Source organism: Anopheles coluzzii, chromosome 3 (genome assembly GCF_943734685.1).
Source record: "Anopheles coluzzii chromosome 3, AcolN3, whole genome shotgun sequence".
NCBI classification, from domain to species: Eukaryota; Metazoa; Arthropoda; class Insecta; order Diptera; family Culicidae; genus Anopheles; species Anopheles coluzzii.
The window spans coordinates 32,548,563-32,567,214 of NC_064671.1; the positions used below are offsets into that span (position 1 = coordinate 32,548,563).

The 18,652-nt window shown below is 47.5% G+C and overlaps 2 protein-coding genes across 9 annotated transcripts in view; both read left to right on the forward strand.

The window, feature by feature from the left end:
- LOC120957068 (protein sickie) overlaps positions 1-14,068 on the forward strand; it is a 303,567-nt gene extending 289,499 nt beyond the window's left edge. For all 7 annotated transcript variants that reach the window (XM_040379025.2, XM_049610522.1, XM_040379019.2 and 4 more), the window contains 6 exons: positions 8,211-8,294; positions 8,370-8,498; positions 8,572-9,139; positions 9,220-10,375; positions 10,462-10,717; positions 10,795-14,068. In XM_040379025.2, coding sequence (XP_040234959.2) covers positions 8,211-8,294; positions 8,370-8,498; positions 8,572-9,139; positions 9,220-10,375; positions 10,462-10,717; positions 10,795-11,394 — 2,793 coding nt within the window. In that variant the 3' untranslated portion in view covers positions 11,395-14,068. The remainder of the gene's footprint in view (positions 1-8,210; positions 8,295-8,369; positions 8,499-8,571; positions 9,140-9,219; positions 10,376-10,461; positions 10,718-10,794) is intronic.
- LOC120956616 (40S ribosomal protein S21) overlaps positions 1-18,652 on the forward strand; it is a 489,791-nt gene that overhangs the window by 26,223 nt on the left and 444,916 nt on the right. The window lies entirely within an intron of this gene.

The following is an 18,652-nucleotide window of genomic DNA, read 5'->3' on the forward strand; positions in this document are numbered from 1 at the left end:
AATTAATTTGCCATTTTAATTTGAGTGTGCAAGGGCTACAATACACACGAGAATGCAAATAGTCATTAAAAAGGATAGGAGGCATTCCTATCGAATTATGCAGTAAAATTTCAAACCCAACAATTAGCGTTCGTCGATAGGAGGAGGTGTGTTTTGGGAGTTTCGGTTTGGGGTGTCTGAATCTGCACTAAATAATTCCACAAATTCCAAAACGAATATGTCCACATTTGAACCCCAAAAATCGTATCGTAATGAGCGTGATGATGATGATGATGCTGCACATGCTTTTTGGTTGTGATCTTTGGGTGATTGGGGAAGCCTCCTAACCTCAACTATTCAGCAGCTGGCTTTTTCGATGAAAGGTGCGTGTGGAGAGTTGAGGTTGGGGCTCTGTGACCATTTTGCATTAACGTTACCAACGTTGTTGTCACACACAACCACACATACCCCGGTACTGAATGCACTGTTGTGTGTGCAAAGAGGAAAGTGGGACCGACCATTATCCTTGATTACGGCCGATAATCTGACCATTTCGGTTCCGAATCATTGGCCGTCGGAAGAGGAGTAGGAGGAACAGGCAACTTCACAACATGCTCGTTCGTTGTTAGCAATTAACTTCTGTCCACCATCACCGCATCCGCCCGAAACAGGGAGGGGGAAGGACACAATTGCTGTGTGGCGCAATATTTGCGGTTGCTGTTGCGGCTCATTCAAAATTTGTCGGTCGAAATGTGTTGAGATTGTTGTTGTAGAATGGTTTCAGAACCGACAGGGAGGAGGTTAGTAGCTGAACCGAAAAGGATTAGTAGCATAGTTTTTAGGGGGTGCTCTAACCGGATAATTGATAGACTCGAAACAAAACGGTGCCGTGTCGTGTTGGTCGCTTGTGTACCGAACAAAAACAGCACAAGCGCGCTATTGTCGTCGTCATCGCTGTTGTGTTGCATCGCTTGAGCTAAAAGACCTTGCGGTTACACAACATTTGGGTGTGCATTCTATTTCCCAAAAACCACCACACCACCACCCCAAGACTTGGCAGGGATTTAGAACTCGCGCTCTAATTTATCGTACAATCAAGTGCCAACTAGCGAAAACAATAAGTCAAGTCATGTGGGGTGCGGCGACCACTCTGGGGGGGGTTGTCATGTGCGCGCACACGCCCGTACGTTGCATCCGGGGAAAACAGAACAGGCGAATGATATTTATTATCCCGTCACTGCAACAAGAAACAGTGGTGGGTAAAATACTTTCGAGTATTTATAATGCGACCATGTGACTGATGAAAGTTACACTACACACGTAGAACCCAGGCTGTGTGAGAAGAGATACGAGGAAGGTTCTGGCTCGTACACAACCACATCCGACCTGGATCTCTGAGGTTGACCGCATGGGAATGTCAACCTTCGTGTAGCCAGGAACTCCAATTTCTTACAAAATGACATGCGGGTCTTTTCCTTGAGACAACTTGCTACGCCCGTGACTACCAGAAATACCTTGGGATATTCCAGAATTTCTCACTCTGCCGTCCTTGTGCTCTGCAATTACTCCAACAGAGCTCAAGTTCTTTGGGTCTTAAAGCATTAGAGCATCGCTGCAGTGAGAATAGCAGATACATCGCACTCTGTCCTCTACTTCTTCTACAGTTCCTGTGAGGCTTGATCCCCCACCCGAACCGACGGAAGATCTGTAAAGCCCGCGCGCTTGCTCTTGTGGAAGTGCGTTCAGCGTTCGATCGCATGTCCAGATAGATTGGATATTTTAATTTCCCTGCGTGTGGTGCTCGCGTTTTGTAATTTATGATATCTTCCCTGTGCGATCTTGTCTGCAGACCCCCCCCCCCCCCCCCTGTATGTTTGTAGCTTTTGGGTAGTGGAGTGTTGGTCCCCCCACCCCAAGCGTACCCAATCGAGGTGCCAGATAACTCAATTTGCAATACTTCATCGGAAACATAGGTTTTTCTGTGGTGGCTGTGGTAGTGTTGTTGCTGCTGCTGATGATTATTGTGGTGGTCCCGACTTACCGCGTGAGGTCTCGTAACTCGATCACAGACATCCACAGCCCGATGCAGCGCGCTATATGCAGCGAACACGAGCGATCGATCGATCGTGAACATAGCTTTTCAATTAACGGTGACGAACGGCGGTACGGGGTGAAAACTGCTCTCAACAGCTTTTGTGGATATCGTGGAGAGGCCCTTGTTTGGGCCCGCTAAACCAGTTTCAACTGCACGGGCGGCGGTACAGACACGCACGCAAAAGCTCTATCGATTGGCGATAAGCAGCGGTACATGATCTCTCTCTCCCAGCGGTGTGAGATGTTTCACGATCGCGCGCACACACACACCAAATATGCCGTTTGATAAATCAATTTTCACTTAAGTGAATTTCGATCGACGAAGAGGGCGAGGTGGGCTGCAAGCGAGAACTCCCTTTTCCTAATCAAACGGCAAACTGTCTGCCCAGTTCGGCCTAGTTCCATCTTCCTGTTCGCTGTCTAGGGGGTTGAAGTGAGGCGCTCGCGAAATGGCGTGGCATGTGTTTGTGGAATGTGTTCGCCACCTTTGGTGGGTGCCGCTTTGGAGATTGTCTAGGCCTCCAGGACTAGGCACTCCTCCTACCGTACCGGTGAGGGGGATCTTTTCAAATCCCTGCCCGTTTTGTTGTGTGTGCGTTCGCTGGACCCATACGGACCCAATAATCGTTTAAACAGATTGGAAGTTGTAAATTGATTTCATCGAAGGTGATCGAGTTCGATCACTGGAAATGGCGAACGGATGGAACCGTTCGGCTTTGGTGTAAAGTTGGTCCATAATTCCAATCCTACGATTGTGAGTTGTAGAGACACGAGAGACAAGAGCTGGGGCCCGGTGGAGGCAAATCTCGGTTCCATTCCATTTGCCTACCGATCGACTGTGTACGGGGAGAGCTTTTGCCTTTCGTGTACGCGTAAGCGTGTAATTTATGGCGTGTGCTCTGGTGAATTATCGATCCATTATTTATAGCATCTTTTAGAATGGTGTATGTAGAGAGAGAGATAGGTGTGTGATGGTTGACACGCCAGAGGAGTCGCTCGTATGCGCGCGCTTCTTTGCTTGTAAAGACAAATAGTGTAGCGGTGGCGGCACGACTGGCCAACTCCTCCTAGCTAGCTAACTGGCGACAACAACTTGAGTGCTTCTAACAGCAAGCAATGGTGTGTTTTAGTAGTCTTGTTTAATGCCCATCGAAGACGACTGTCCCGTCGTGTGCGTATCTGTTCCTTCGATGAGTGATTTAAATGGTTATTGTGTAGCGCATTACGTGTGGGCGATGTGCAGATGTGACTGGAAAGATACCAATTCAACCACTCACGAGCTCGTTTGTTTGCTGCCTTTAACAAGGCTTTCAACAAAGTTGGGAGAGAAAAACAGACGCACCTAATTTGTTGTCGATTAAAGCGAGTACTAAAGCATTTTATTGCACCATCAAAAGTGCGTCCCTGCCAAACGTCAAACGTCTGTCGGGGCCTGTCTTGTTGAAACACAAAACGGCGAAGGTAAAAGTGGACGCGCACAACTTTCGCTCTTTGTTTGCTCGAGGTCACGAGACACGATTGTGTCACACAGTAATTCGTTGTTAACATCTTCCGGGCAACTGCCACCGGGGAGGGCACAGTGTGTGTTACTCTCTCTCTCTCTCCTCCCTCTTTTCCCCGGCTTCCTAATCGGTTGTGGGGAAACGCAAACGGTCACCAGAAAGAAACCCGACACTGATTAGCGGGCGATGTGTGTTTTGCAGGAGGAAAACCTGAATTTCTTCTTCGTGGACCAATTAGCTCTCAGCTGCTCGAATGTGGTTGCATGTGATGCTGCCTTCGCTGCCGACGGGTTCGAATGCTTCAAAGGGCCAAAAGGGAATCCAAACTGCGGACTCGCGCTTTGTTTTGTGTGACCTCCTCTCCATATTTTGAGAGGAGCAATGTACACGACGTGTGTGACGACGCTCAACGATCGAAAGTGGAGAAAGGTATCGTCTTACCGGGACGAGGGGAAAATTCCGAGCATCACTTTGAGGTAGAAGACCGCGACCCTTCACCAGTGTGGAAAAATACGCGACGGACAATTTGGGACGCATTTACATGCATTTCTTGATGGTGGAGTCGTTTGGTGGCCACCCTGTGTCCGTAAGTAACAATGGAAAATACGACATTAAACTTGATACGTGGTTCTTGAAAGGGAGAGCGGAGAGCTTGTGGAGTCGACTTTCTTCTTGGTGGTGGTCCATCAATCAGCCGTGTAAAAGGGAGAGCTTTTGCTATGCTGGAGGTCCATCGGAGCTCGTCTTGGTAATGTGTAGACTCCCATTTAATGAATTGCATGCCTAAATTCTAAGGTCAGCTCTAGTGCAAGAGTTAGCGCAGGCAGCAAGACCTTTCTGTGCATCATACGTGATTTTGAACAACAAACAAGCCTTGTCTCCCAACGAGTCTCACACAAAGTTTCATCCAACAAAATGCTACACCTAAAATGGTCTTCTGGGTGGGTTCTGGATTAGTTTTGGAGCGGCATACCTTGTAAAAGTAATCTTCCTTGGTTTGTGGTTTGTTTATCGCAGCTAAGTTGACCTTCGCCTAAATTCCCCCAAAAAGGGTGCTATACACCTGCTAGGCACCCAACTACCAAGATGTAACGTGTCGCTTATGCCTCACACCTGCACGACTTCTTCAAAGTTCTTATCTTATCGATAACCAGCTCACCGAATAGGGCGAACTTTCGGGAGCTGCGAAACGAGCCCCAGACCAAGCGTGAGCGTGTTGTTGGTGTCTTTGAGCAAAAGTTTCCACAAACTCCCCAGGAAACCAACACACACCACGAGGGCTGGGGGGACTTCCATGTGAAATCTTCATCCGGATGGCAAAAGTTTTCCCCATTTTCTCAGCTTCATCGGAGATTATAGCATGACACGCTGGATAGAATACACCGAGACAGACATTACTTAAGCATCTTGAGCACACTTCGCTGTGTGGCAGTTCTGTCTCGTGAAGTGATTAGCGTACGAAAAATATGCGACAAATTAATACAGAGCGAAGACACACACAAACAAATTGGGCTTTCAATTTGGATCAACAAATTAATACACAATTTATTGCATTCGCGTCGCCAACTCTCGAGGCGGGCTTGGTTACGTGTTGCGTGTGCTTTGAAGTCGGCAACATTGTAGGCGGTTTTTCTCACACATTTTTTGCTGTTTGTTGTTACTGCTCCGGAATCGAAATCGTGCTTCCCTTTCCCCTTCTTTTGAACTCCCAACTCCAATAGTTACTGCGCCCATTGGAAGGTAAGAATCGGTTGAGTGGGCACGGAATGCCGCCAAACCATATGCGCTCGGGCCGAAAGCGAAAAACCCGCCCCGAAGCAAATAATTGCATTTGCAACAAATTTTCCAGGCAAATTAATTTCCATTGCCTGGCTTCCCTTTCCTTCCCTCCCTCGATGGGACAAACGGGCCCTAGCAATGGAACTGCAGTTGCCGGGGAAGCGAACAAGCGAATAGTAACTTCCATGCCAGCGGGTCATCAAAGCGAGACGGAGAGAGAGAGAGCGTGCTCTGTGACGTGCCCAATACGCGTCCCATATAATGACTCCGGGCAGATTGCGCGAGTGATTGCAATTTTGCAGGGGAATAGGAGAGAGAAGATCAGGGAGTGCATGCGATTTTTGCCGGTATTTTGTGTATGTGTATGTGCCCTTAGGTGTCGCGGTACAGTTTGACTGGTGAAATATGTTCCCATGAATGAGAGATGGTTGGTTGGCTGGCCTGGTGCCCCTCGAGGGGTAAAGTTATTAATTTTCGTATGGTGGCATTCGCTGGCTTGTTACACGAGGAAGAGATGGTGGTGGAACTATATGATAAACAACCTCCCTCAAGCGCTCTCCATGACTGCGTATCCTCTCAAATGGACAAATGATTCGGTAGCAGCTTTGAAACGGAGGAGCACAGAATGCGAGCAGAACTGAGGTGCATTCTATGCACGATTCTATCAAGCGCTTGGGAGTGCTTCTAGCCATCACGCTACAATGCAACTGGACGCGATCATGTTGCCAAATATTGAATTAAACAGTGCCTAATGCCTCGGTGCAATGAGTGTTGCTTTTGCGATGTAGCAACTCGTTGCGATTAGGAAGGATTTAGATAAGCACATACACACAGTGACCTGATTTTGAACCCGGTATAGTGGCCCCTGTTGGTCTGATGTTTTTTGGGACATTCAAAAAAACATGAAAAGAGTAGCGCCTATGCTATCTCAACCGAGGAGAAGCGCTTACAGAAGTTGATAAGAGCAGGTGTTGCTTCGGGCGAGAAAGATCGTAGATTGCCGTTAGCTGTCTGTTTGCAGGAAATGGGAGATATAGAACGGAGCTTTGGAGTACACCTTTTGTACCCCAAGATAAATAGAAACATGAAGCAACAAACCAATTTCGGGATTTGGAAGATGCAATAAACTAAATCCTATTTGTCTGCGCTCCCATTACACTGTTTCCGGCTTAGTTTGTTGGGTGCATTGCTTAAACCACGAACTCCAATCGAAAAGTTCTCACGACGACGCCTTATCCATTGAGGAGTTGTTGGAGTTCCCCTCTATCAAGCCAACAGTCTCAACCAAATTTATTTCATTATCATGGGACTGGTGGTCTACAAGATGAGCGCCACGAACACGAAACGAACCTTCTCCTCCTCCTTCTAGCTTTAAATTGAAACAACAACATCCTATTAAGATGATGGTGTGTGATATCTCTCGCCCTCGGTGTTTGGGGTGGGTCTGCCCAGTGCTCTGTCCACACCCTGTAAACTCTCCTCTCCCAAAAATTGAATGCTGTACCCCAAAAATAATGCGTCAATCCCTCTACACAACATCACTTGTCCAAGTACACACTGTGCTAGAAAATAATCTTCCCCCTTTTCGGGGAAGCGTCAAGATGCTTTTGTTTCCCCTTTCCTTTCCTGTGGTGCATTCCGGAAGATGTTGGAGCTGGTTGATGGGGAGATGGAGAGCTGGTGGAGAAGGGATGTTGTTAAAGGGTCACATTTTACACATTTGTTGCTGGCGATGATGATGATGCTCTCCAGTCACTTGATGTCTTCTATTCATATGGAAATTCAATTGTAGCGGTTTGAGCGTCCAACTCGTGTGTGTGTGTTGTGTTGGCGATGGGAAAAGACCAACCAACCAGCAACTTCTCCTTGGCCCTCACCCTCTGTATCACCTCACACGCGGCGGGAGATGTCTTTCTTCGTTGCCGACTTGGATAAAATATTCAATCTCACAGCAAAACCAGAAGAATACGTTCTAATGGACCTCTGGTCCACTGTGGGAGAAGACAGCAGAAGGTCCACCGATCCAGCATATCATACATCTGTCACCATCAATAAATGCGTGGTTGCGCTCCCGGGGGACGGTGGTTGTGGTCTTGGTGGGCCATTGGACCATCGAATCCAATCATGGGCCCAGCAGCGCGATCGTTTCTCTCTCACACCCCATCAATACTAATTGAGAGTAATGCTTTTTTTTATGGCAACAATCCGTCCAATTCTGGGGGTTGCCTCTGGAGGTCGTAAGCAATTTCGTGCCGACAGCTCGGTGAAGTGAGCACTCGGACACATTTCAATTCGTCGTGTGATATGGGCCGTTGTGTGTGCGCGATGATTTTAATGATCTTGGATACGATGAGCATGTGTCCCCAAGAGGAGGCATCTACGATGTGTTGTGCTTACTGTATACTTGTTTGATGCTTGCTGCTTTGTTCCATCTCGCTTAACAGCGTCGTTTGAACGTCTTACGTCGGAAATCAATTGGCTATTCCACAATTCAAAAGGTTACTTAGTAGGAAAAGATCATGTAATTTATCTTTTAATTGATCGGAGGATGTCAGCTATCGATCGTTTGATGCCACTTTCACCCTTCAACAAGACGGAAGTGGCCACCAAAACTGTGCTCTCTTGTAGTCGTAGGATGCAACAGGCCGACAGGTCCGCCGCGCATTGCCTTTTCTTCTTCCTACAGCACCACCACGACAAAGGAGGAACTCATAATGTAATCGTTTCTGGAGGGGTTACAAGGCATCCCTGAGGCCATGATGATGAACCCTTTTCAAAGCTACAAAAATACCGATTTATCGAATCAATACCCTGGCTGACACTAATTGACGTTTCTTTCCCCTTTTCGCCCCGCAGGCTCATGTGGTGGCTGCGTTCGAGCAGAGTCTCTCCAACATGACCCACAGACTGCAGTCGCTGACGGCGACGACGGAGAAAAAGGTTCGTATCTTAACAGCCGTTGTGTGTGTTTATGTGTGTATTAATTGAGTTTCTTCGCTTTCGCTCCAAAAACAGGATAGCGAAATATTGGACATGCGGCAAACGATAGAGCTGCTGCGGAAGCAATCGATCCAGGCCGGTTTAACTACCGCCCATATGCAGAGTATGGGCGTACAAGTTAATGGGCAGGTCAACGGAACGGCGGTAAGTGATCTAAATGCAATCCAAACTTACATTTGGCACAAAAACTAATACACGCTTTGCCTGCTCATTGTAGATCGCAGCTGAGCAGACGAAAACGACGACCACGACCGGGGGCGGCGGCGGCAGCGGTGCGACAAACGGCGGACAAAAGTCCACCGGTGGAGCATCGTCCGCAGCGCCGGCCGGTGCGGAAATGCAACGGCACCATAGCTCCGACTCTATGTGCTCGTTGAATTCGGTCAGTTCCGGCTGCTCCGCCCAGGACAAGAGCAAGCAGAAGAAGAAGGGCTGGCTCCGCAGCTCCTTTACCAAAGCCTTTTCGCGCAATGCCAAAATCTCCAAAACCAATCGCCACGTGACGGCGGGTGGCAGCAATGGCGGTGGGTCGACGACGACGACGGCAGCAGCAGCAGCTGGTACAGTGCCGGACGGTGCAGCAGGCAACCATCATCATCATCACCATCACCACCATCACCATCATGGGTCGGTGCTGGAGAATGGCACAACGACGACGACCACCACGACGAGCGCACTGGGGCTGAAGCATGCCGCCGGCATTCCACCGCCACCCGGTGCGGGACTGCCGCCACCGTCACCAACCAAAGGCAGCCCGCACAAAACGATGACCGTCATTGACAATGGTGAGTGAAGAAGATTCCATTTTGTCTCAAGAATATTGTAGTGATTTATTGTTTTTCTTTGTCCCCTCCAAAAAAATCAGCCAAACCCGTGGATGCGATCGTCGAGCTGAACGGTAACCCCGTGGTGGAAGATCTCAAGAAGCAGCTGCGCGAAAAGGATCTCGTCCTCACCGACATCCGGCTCGAAGCGCTCAGCTCCGCCTCCCAGCTCGAAAGCCTCAAGGACACGGTGATGAAGATGCGCCAGGAGATGATGAACCTGAAGCAGAACAACGAGCGGCTCCAGCGGCTCGTCACGACTCGTTCGCTCGCCGGCAGCGAAGTATCGCTCGGCCCCGTCAGCCCGAGCGGTTCGATCGGCGAGCCGCGCCGCTACAGCCTAGCGGCCGACAACGGTATGGGCCGGGCTCCGCTCGAGCTGCCCCAGAACCTGGACGAAACGGAGGAGGACAATATTCCGCCGGCACCGGCGCCAGAACCACCGCCAGCACCGCTCAGCCCGGCCATCATCGCGGAACTGTCGCCCACGATCGAGCGGGCCGCGATGGTGAACGAAATCCTGACCACGCCCGCCGAAGATGTGGCCGATCCGGTCGATGGGAAGAAGATTTCGATCGCGGTTTATCTCGGCCAGCCCGAATCGTTCCCGAAGTACGCGGAGGAGATGAACGAATGTGATAACTACTACCACTCATCGCCGGACGATGAGGAAAAGGGCGAGGCCGGTGAGAAGGGCGGCCATCCGCGGGGTGGCTCGTTTTCGCTCGGCAGCGGCGTCGAGACGAACGAGTTCGTGATCGCGTACACGTACATCTCGGGCAAGACGACCTGGCAGAATCTGGACTACATTGTGCGGAAGACGTTTAAGGACTATTTGTCGCGCATCGATCCGGGCACGAATCTGGGGCTGAATACGGACTCGATCACGTCGTACCATCTGGGGGAGGCAAAGCGTGGACCGGAGATGGGTTTCCCAGAGTTGCTGCCGTGCGGGTACATCATCGGGAACGTGAAGACGCTGTACATTTGCTTGCAGGGCGTCGGCAGCTTGGCGTTTGATAGTTTGATTTTGCGGAACATCGTGCACCGGTACATTTCGCTGCTGACTGAGCATCGGCGGTTGATACTGTGCGGGCCGAGCGGGACTGGAAAGTCTTATTTGGCGCGCAAGTTGGCCGAGTTTCTGGTGGCGAGGGCTGGGCGGGATAATCCGATCGAAGCGATCGCTACGTTCAAGTAAGTGGAGTTTCTTCATTGAGAAGATTAATATTTCTTGTTACTTATACTAATTGCTCTCCACGCTTTCTTGTCTCATCAAACAGTGTCGACCACAAATCTTCGAAGGAGCTGCAGCAATACCTTGGACACATCGCGGAGCAGGCCTCAATGTCCAACGGTGCGGCCGAGGAGCTGCCGGCAGTGATCATCCTGGACAATCTGCACCATGCGTCCGCCCTGGGGGATGTGTTCTCCTGTCTACTCAGTGCCACCGCTGCCAAGCTGCCGTGCATTATCGGCACAATGTCGCAAGCCACGTGCAACACGACCAACCTCCAGCTGCACCACAACTTCCGATGGGTTAGTAAATGCATGTTAAATTTGCCAAACAAAACAGAAGTTTAAATATTTATTTTTTTGTAATTCTTCTCTTAAAGGTCCTGACGGCGAACCACATGGAACCGGTGAAAGGTTTCCTGGGGCGCTTCCTGCGCCGCAAGCTCTTCTCGGTCGAGCTGCAGAACCAGCAGCAGCAGCCCCAGCTCGAAAAGGTGCTCAAATGGTTGCCCACCGTCTGGCAGCACATTAACAGCTTCCTCGAGACGCACAGCTCGAGCGATGTAACGATCGGTCCGCGGCTCTTCCTCTCCTGCCCGATGAATCTGCCCGACTCGCAGGTATGGTTCACGGACGTGTGGAACTACCATCTGGCGCCGTACCTGATGGATGCGGTCCGGGAAGGCGTACAGCTGTACGGGCGGCGCGGCGGTGCCTGGGTCGATCCGTGCACGTACATACGCGAGACGTACCCGTGGCCGGTCGGACCGACGACGGTGCCGCAGCTACGCCAAATTACGGCCGACGATGTGGGGCTGGAGGCGAGCGCACCGGGCAATGCGGAAAATCAGGACCCGCTGCTGAACATGCTGATGCGACTGCAGGAGGCAGCGAACTATAATGGCAATGCCGAGCAGGATTCGGACTGTGCCAGCCTGGACTCGAACATGACGCACGACAGCTCGGCCGGTGCGGAGTAAGGGCGGTTGGGACCAGCATTAGCATTGCATGATCACACCACTAGTTAGAAGAACACCAAGGAGAAAAATAGAAAAGGAGAGTCCGATTTAATAAGGAGATTTTTTCACTAATTAAGCGATATTGGTAATCGAAAAACCCCACGAAACCGATTACAAAGTTGCAGTGGAGCATTCCTTCTGAACCGAGAACACACTCCGGGACTGTATGTACTTTCCCAATCTACCGAAACACACAGTTGTTGGGTGGAAAAGGCGTGAAAAAGGCTATTAATTAATTTCACTTCGCTGGCCACACACCGGTTTGCAATCGGTAATGCTAATGAAAACTGCAGCAGCAAGGCCCGGCCAGTGCGAGAGAGAATGTTGTGTCATCATTGCCGTTTCGTGTCATTATTAAGGCTCATTAACGCAAGTGAAACCATTAAATTAATTAACAATGTGTCCTAGGGGATGAGGCGCAGAAGAGTGTGGTGGTTGATGAAAAATCAGGACCAAAAAAAACAAACTCCAGAACACCGAAAACAGCTCGAGAGAGAAGAGAGCAGAAGGAAGAGAAAGCGAAGGGTTTAAGGGTAGATGGAAAATGAGCGTGGCGGTAAATTGCAATTTTGTGATATCAATTTCACACACACACGCGCGCGCGTGCACGATTGGGGATGGGATTAAGGTGGTCATGCATGCAAAAGTGCCAGGTAGAGAGAAAGAGAGTGAAAAGAAGTCACTTATTTCGTGAATCATGTCATAAGTAACAAAAAAGGGGAAAAAATGTTGTGTACAGCGCCCCCTAGTGGCGGAGACGGAAAGCAACCTGTGCGAGCGTGTAATGCGTGTTGCATACAAAGCAGGCGCAAATTGATTGAATGTCAAAAACGATTGCTGTAATTGAACTAAACAAAAAACGGGTGGTGAAGCCGAGCAGAGTGGGAAAAAAAGGAAACTTCGTTTTGATTGATTGTAACCGGCCACCTGCTTTTTGATAGGCGCTGTGTGGAGCCGCGTGACTGAACTTTTGTGTGTAATAGTTAAACGAAATTTATTGGAAACAAAAATACTGCCTCCCATTAGCGAAAACGGATTTGGGGCGTTTCAGGGCCCAACAGAAACAGACACACCCACACATACACACCAACCAAATTGCGTTCAACGGAAACAATAATGAAATTGTGAGAGAAACTTTTCAAAATGCGACGATGAGAACAGAAAGAGAGAGACAGAGAGGTAGAGTGTGTGTGGTTAGGCATACATTTAATGTTGTACAGTCAGTATGTCGTGTCGCGTGGATGTAACCGTAAAGTAAGCTTAAGCATTATAAGGAAAATCATACACACAGACGCATCACATTACTGTAACACTTTTCCCCCAAATAATTAACCTCTCAGTTTGTTTGGTGCCACGTTTTTGTGCACTTGTTATGTGCACACGCCCGTAGACTTTTGGAATGTGCTTTTGAGGCAAAGGAATTCCCTAATTGGGGGAAAAAAGGCTAAGCGAAAAAGGGGTATTAGGTGTGTGTTTGTGTATTTCCGTTTGTAAATAGCACTATCACAACCAGCAAAATTGTATTCTTTAACGTTAATCCCATTTTTACATTAAAAATACCCACGCGCGGCGCAAAAAAGCACACCGCGGCTACTCACGATGGAGTATAGTTGCAAGCAGTATATCATACGAAAGGGGTACCCAACACTACCTATCTACTATATACATAATACATACATAATATCATAATCAATTGCGCTCGTGCTGGAGTGCGGCACGTTTCATCTCTAGCTAGCTGTATGAAATTTAGTCCCTACGAAAAATCCCCTTTCCTCCTAAGAAGGAGCCGTTGTGTGCAAAGCGTAACACCGAAACGTGCTAACACATTTATACACATATACAAATCCTCTCCTTCCCTGGGTTCACCCTTAATGCCCACTCCTTTCCCTGCGTGTGTATTCCCTCGTTAACGCTAAAGCTCGTTCGATTGTTTGTCGCTTTTAAAGCTTTAATGTAAAAAAATGCGTTTCTCCACTACCACCAATAAGTATCCCTTACACTACTTACGACGGGAACGGTACAGTATGGGGTGGAGCTTTACAAACACACACACACGCACTCGGTTACTTTGCGCGCTCCATGTTTTGTACAATAAGTGTAGCATAATTCTTTACTGTGGAGTTTCCCGTTTTGCTCGTTTTGCTCGCCGGCTTGCAATGAGTTTTTTTTGTTGTTTTCGTGCGACGAAAGTGTTTTGTGTCGTAGCTGTAATTAGTGCTTCTTCTTCTTCTTATCTGACTGGGTCCATCCGTCGGATCCGTTTTGCCCCCTTTTGCGTACTCCAAAGCAACACTACTCATCAAAATGCGGATAATCATTCAATCAAGCTACAACAAATTCAACAACAAAGCAAAACAAACAACCAAACGATATTACACTCATAAAACTCGTGATAACAAAATAATAACAATGCAACTGAAAGTAAAAGTAACAGTTCTTGCTCTGAAACAATGATTAAAAGCAGTAGAAGCTGACAACTGCTGGTGTTCTACGTATATGTAACACCGCTTTCATAAAAAAAAACAGGAAGCAAAGAACCAACTAGTACCAACATACGCAACAATTAACTTTACTATGCTAAAAGAAAGCAACAGAACCACATAACATTAAAACAAGTAAAGAAAAAAAACAGATAATCTTCCCCCATAAAATGAAATCAAACAAGAGTGATAAGAAGCACAGAAAAAGCTGGTACGAGATATGGATAAAACGCAAAATCACTGAAAGAGATAGAAGTGAGAAGCTGGAAAAGAGAAGAGAATAGCAAAACTCAAACGAAAAATGGTGGAAAACGAACAGCGGGAAAGTACATACACACACTCACACAGCTATTAAATTATTAAAGAAAAGAATACAAAAAAACAAACAAAAGAAGCAAATAAGTGTCCACTGAAGTGAATGAGGAACCGATAATATCACACAAAGAAGCAATGAAGGAGATGGCGCTTCTATCAACCTTTAACTTCAACTCCAACGTGTGCTGCTCGTCCTGTCCTCCAACAACAAAAAAAGGTAAGCTTTTACCCCGTTTTCATTCTATTATCTAATAAAAAAAAGGGTAAAGGGTTTAAGCCGAAACAGTCGGTACTAATAATCTCTTCATAATATGTCCTTTTTTTTTTTGGTGTTGGGAAAGCCGTACCCCGTAGCTTCCTGCTGTTGTCCATCTTAGGCACGTCAGTAGAGACACACATCATCGGGACATAACAAAGGGAAAAAGGTTCCCGTTCCTTGCTGTTTCTCTGGGGTTTGTTAAATTTTGCAACAAATGCAAATCAATCCTTGGTGAGGGTTTGCTGGTGGGAGGGAAGAAAAAAGACTCCATCTTCATACATTCTTTCCTCAATCAAAAAAGATCGTAGATTGTATCGATTACTCCTGACTCAGCCAGTCCAATGTGTTTCCCTCCCCCCCCCCTTTTTTTTTTGGACGACAAAAAAGCAGACAAAAATCGCCCAAATGTTTCACTTCGTTTGTATAATACGCTTGCGTATGGGTGGCACGTACACCCTCCACTCTTAACCACAGCATTATACGAGGGTGGTGGCCAGCCAGCCAGTGTGATTCCCCTAACACACAGCTCGTCTGTGGATTAAAAAAAGGGATGGTTGGGCGAGGGGAGAGAAAAACGTTTCCAATCCTTTTTCGGTACAACAAAAACCCTCACATCTCTTTCTTATTTAGGCGAATGTGTGTGTATCCGTTTGTGGGTTAAAAATGACCAATCTACTCCCCCCGTTCCAAATGGGAAGCAAACCAAATAGTTGTCCGATTGTCAATGCCGTTATTAGAATTAATGAACTAACCTTCGGCAGCAGACTCCGGGTCTAGGAAAAAGGGGCTTTTTTGCCACTAGATTTTGGTAGTAGGCGCTGGTGGTGGAATGGTGGTAACATGTCTATTTCTTCATGCCGATTCTTGATTGAGTGGCGCCTCGATCCGATTGAGGCGCTTTCCTTTTTCCCCATGTTCATGTAAACCGCACTTCCTTCCGATAAAACCACAACCACCACCCACCCAACGGAGCACAAGAAAGCTCTGCATACCAATCAGTTTATCGATTATCCTGCCCTCTGCTACGGATTTAAGCCACAAAAACCACCAAACGAGTCCTTTGCTCTGCGTCCTTGGCTGTGTAACAGCTTCTTTGTTTTGTGTCGCTCTTTTTTTTTGCTGGTTTGTTACTATATTTATTTGTCCTTTTTCTTGGTTCGCTCCAGATGGTCTGTGTCGTTCGGCGGACGACTGTCGATCCTCATCAATCGCAGTGCCGCCCTCAGAAAACCTCACCCCAGAGAGGCACCGGGAACGATGACACCAACGTCACAGTCACCGTCCAGGAGAAGCAAAAGAGTGAGGTAACATTTTCTGTTTTCTAAATATAATTAAATCGTAATTAAATTTTAATGGATTGGTAATTATTTCAATTATTTCGTCGTAAACCCTGTGCGCTCGTCGCATGGGCTGTGTGGTGGTGGTGCAGCGTTGGCTGTGTTTTTATCTGTCCTGCCAGGACGTTGGGATAAAATCGAGCTGTTGCTCGTGACGACGGAATGACTTGGCCGGCGGCTACGGCCAACCACCTAGCGAAGCAGTTCGGTTGGCAAAAGGAATGTGGCCTAGATTGCAAGCCCTTTCCGCCTTGTCGATTCGTAGAGCACGCCAGAGCTCACTCTGTGGCAGGAAAATTCATTTCCAAAAGCAGATGAAATCGACTGCGGCGGGAATTTAATTCGTTTCACCTAATGGAATATTCTTCTACGCCCGGAGAACGCTCACTGCTGTGTGCTGCGTTGGATGAAGAGGATGCGCCTGGTGAATTCACCAGGAAACCTACATGTTCCCTGAAGGAGAACCGACACCCATTGTGTGGTTACATATTGGGGGGAGGGATTTAAACACCACCACCTCACCGGCTGAAAGTAGGAAGAAACCGCACCGAAAAATACCATTTTCCCCGCAGCCAGCGCTTTTCGGAATCGCTCGATTATAATATTCATTCAAATTTAAAGCAAATGCAAATCGAGTTGCTGATTAAATATTAATAAAAAGTCAAGGGCGGGAGGCAACTTTTGCGGTGGGTGAAGCAGATCCTCCAAAACAGCCCGCTTTTCTATACAGCTCCCATACCTGGCAGAGTGTGTCCCACTTTCAGGGAAAGATTCCCCCTGGGGGGGGAGAGACTCGAAGGTGAGGTTGGAAGTTGTGGAAGTTTATAATTTATATTGCAAACTTTCATCGTGGCCATAACAATTATGACAGTTAGTTTTACACAACATCTCCCGCCTGGCCCGGTGACAATGTTATGGGAAGAGTGGGGGGGGGGGGGGGGGGGGGAGATGAAGTATTCTGCATGGTTCCCAGAGTGGGACGCTTTGGGAAGAGTGGTCTACTGGGGGGAAAAGAATTTATATTGAAGGAAGGAAGTGTTTGCAGTTCTACTTTAATTTCGGGCTTTTCTACCTGTTTAACCCAGTTAAGTTGAGTTGAGATTTGGTAAGGAAATTGTATCCTCTCTTAAGATATTCACACACACAAAAGCACTCCTCGCAAAGTCTCAAATGCGTCAAAACGACTAATTCATTTAACAACATTCAATGAGATTTAACTCATTCACTCTTTCGAGGTAAAGCTCGCTCGGAACTGAATCGTATTTGAATCATAAAACTCTTCGTTGGTTGTAAAATCATTTTCCAAATTCATTCAAATTATTCAGGCTCCTATTCTTACCCATGGTCTTCTCCTTTTCTTCTTCTTCCTTTTCCTAGTCGTCTTTCTCCTCTTCATTTGTCACTTCCTTTTTCTTCTTCTTCTTCTTCTTCTACTTCATTTTCTTCTTCTTTTACTTTTTATTTTACTTCTTCTTCTTATACTTTTTCATTTACTTCTTCTACTTTTGCTTCTACTTTTTCTTTTACTTCTACTTTTTATGTTACTACTTCTACTACTTTTTCATCAACTTCTTCTTCTACTACTACTTTTTCTTCAACTTCTTCTTCTTCTTCTACTTATTATTCTTCTCCTTCTTCTTCTTGTTCTTCTTCTACTTCTTCTTCTTCTTCTTCTTCTTCTTCTTCTTCTTCTTCTACTTCTTCTTCTTCTTCTACATCTATTTCTTCTACTTCTTCTTCTTCTTCGTTTTAGACTGCCTTCTTTAAAAGACTACCCTTTTACATTCTCAATTACATCCTACCATAGAGCCAAACTGAGCTCGCTCTCGAAATAGACAACGAACTCGAGGAGCTCTTTTACACCTCTGCTCTGAACGGATCACTCAGATGAACTTCTTCTTGGTCCAAGGTCCAAGTCTAACAACCTCATCAAATGTCCCAATCCCTCACCTTAGCTCTTGGGTCATTCTCATTCTCCAAACACCCTGCAGTTGTGCACAAACGATAGTGCATAACTTACTCAGGGATTTGAAGGCATATTGATTCGATTTCGGGACAGCTTCGGGTGCGCGACATCTTCTTCCTCCACCACCTGGGGGCAGTACAAAATAGTGTGATTAAATATTTATTATTTAACAAACAAACAATCAATTCAGTTCGATCTCTCTTTCGCTCTCTCTCTTGTTTCTGTGTTGCATGTGCCTGTTTGTTGTTGGGTCTATGTTGGGCACCGGCATCCAATGGTGCGGGAACGAGTGGTGCATAGCGAAGGTTGTTAAATTCATTCTCACTTTTTTGTGGCTCGTTTTTAGATGTCCCGTGCATAGCGCGAACTGGCCGGGACCGATCGTTGCCATCGCTTTTACAGCATTTGTTTGCGCGCCGACGGGCGCTTTGACCGGGCGATGTGTTGGTTGGGTTGCAGCCACCATCGTGGCATGGACTGGAAAATTGACCGGCTGGGTCGCTTTTTTTTCGTTGGGGAGAGGGGTGTACGAGTGAATTAATGAACGCAGCACTCGCTGACCGAAACTGCCGGCTGCCTTTGGAGCTGCTGGGGACCGTGTGTGCACAAATGACGGGTGTGAGGGGAAACCTAGAGGAATGAACAGTCATCGCGACACGGGCAATGTGCAACAGCGCGTCGTTCAAGTAGCGGCTAAAGGCGTAAGTGGTGGACACGTGTGATAGAGGGGGGGAGGAGGGGGGTAGGGTAGTTGGCACATGGACAGCTACAACAAAAAAGCCCCAAAATCTGTACATATGAAACTGAAAACCAGTAAAGGCATGGGGATAGAGAGAGAGAAAGCCGTGAAACAGGAGGATGT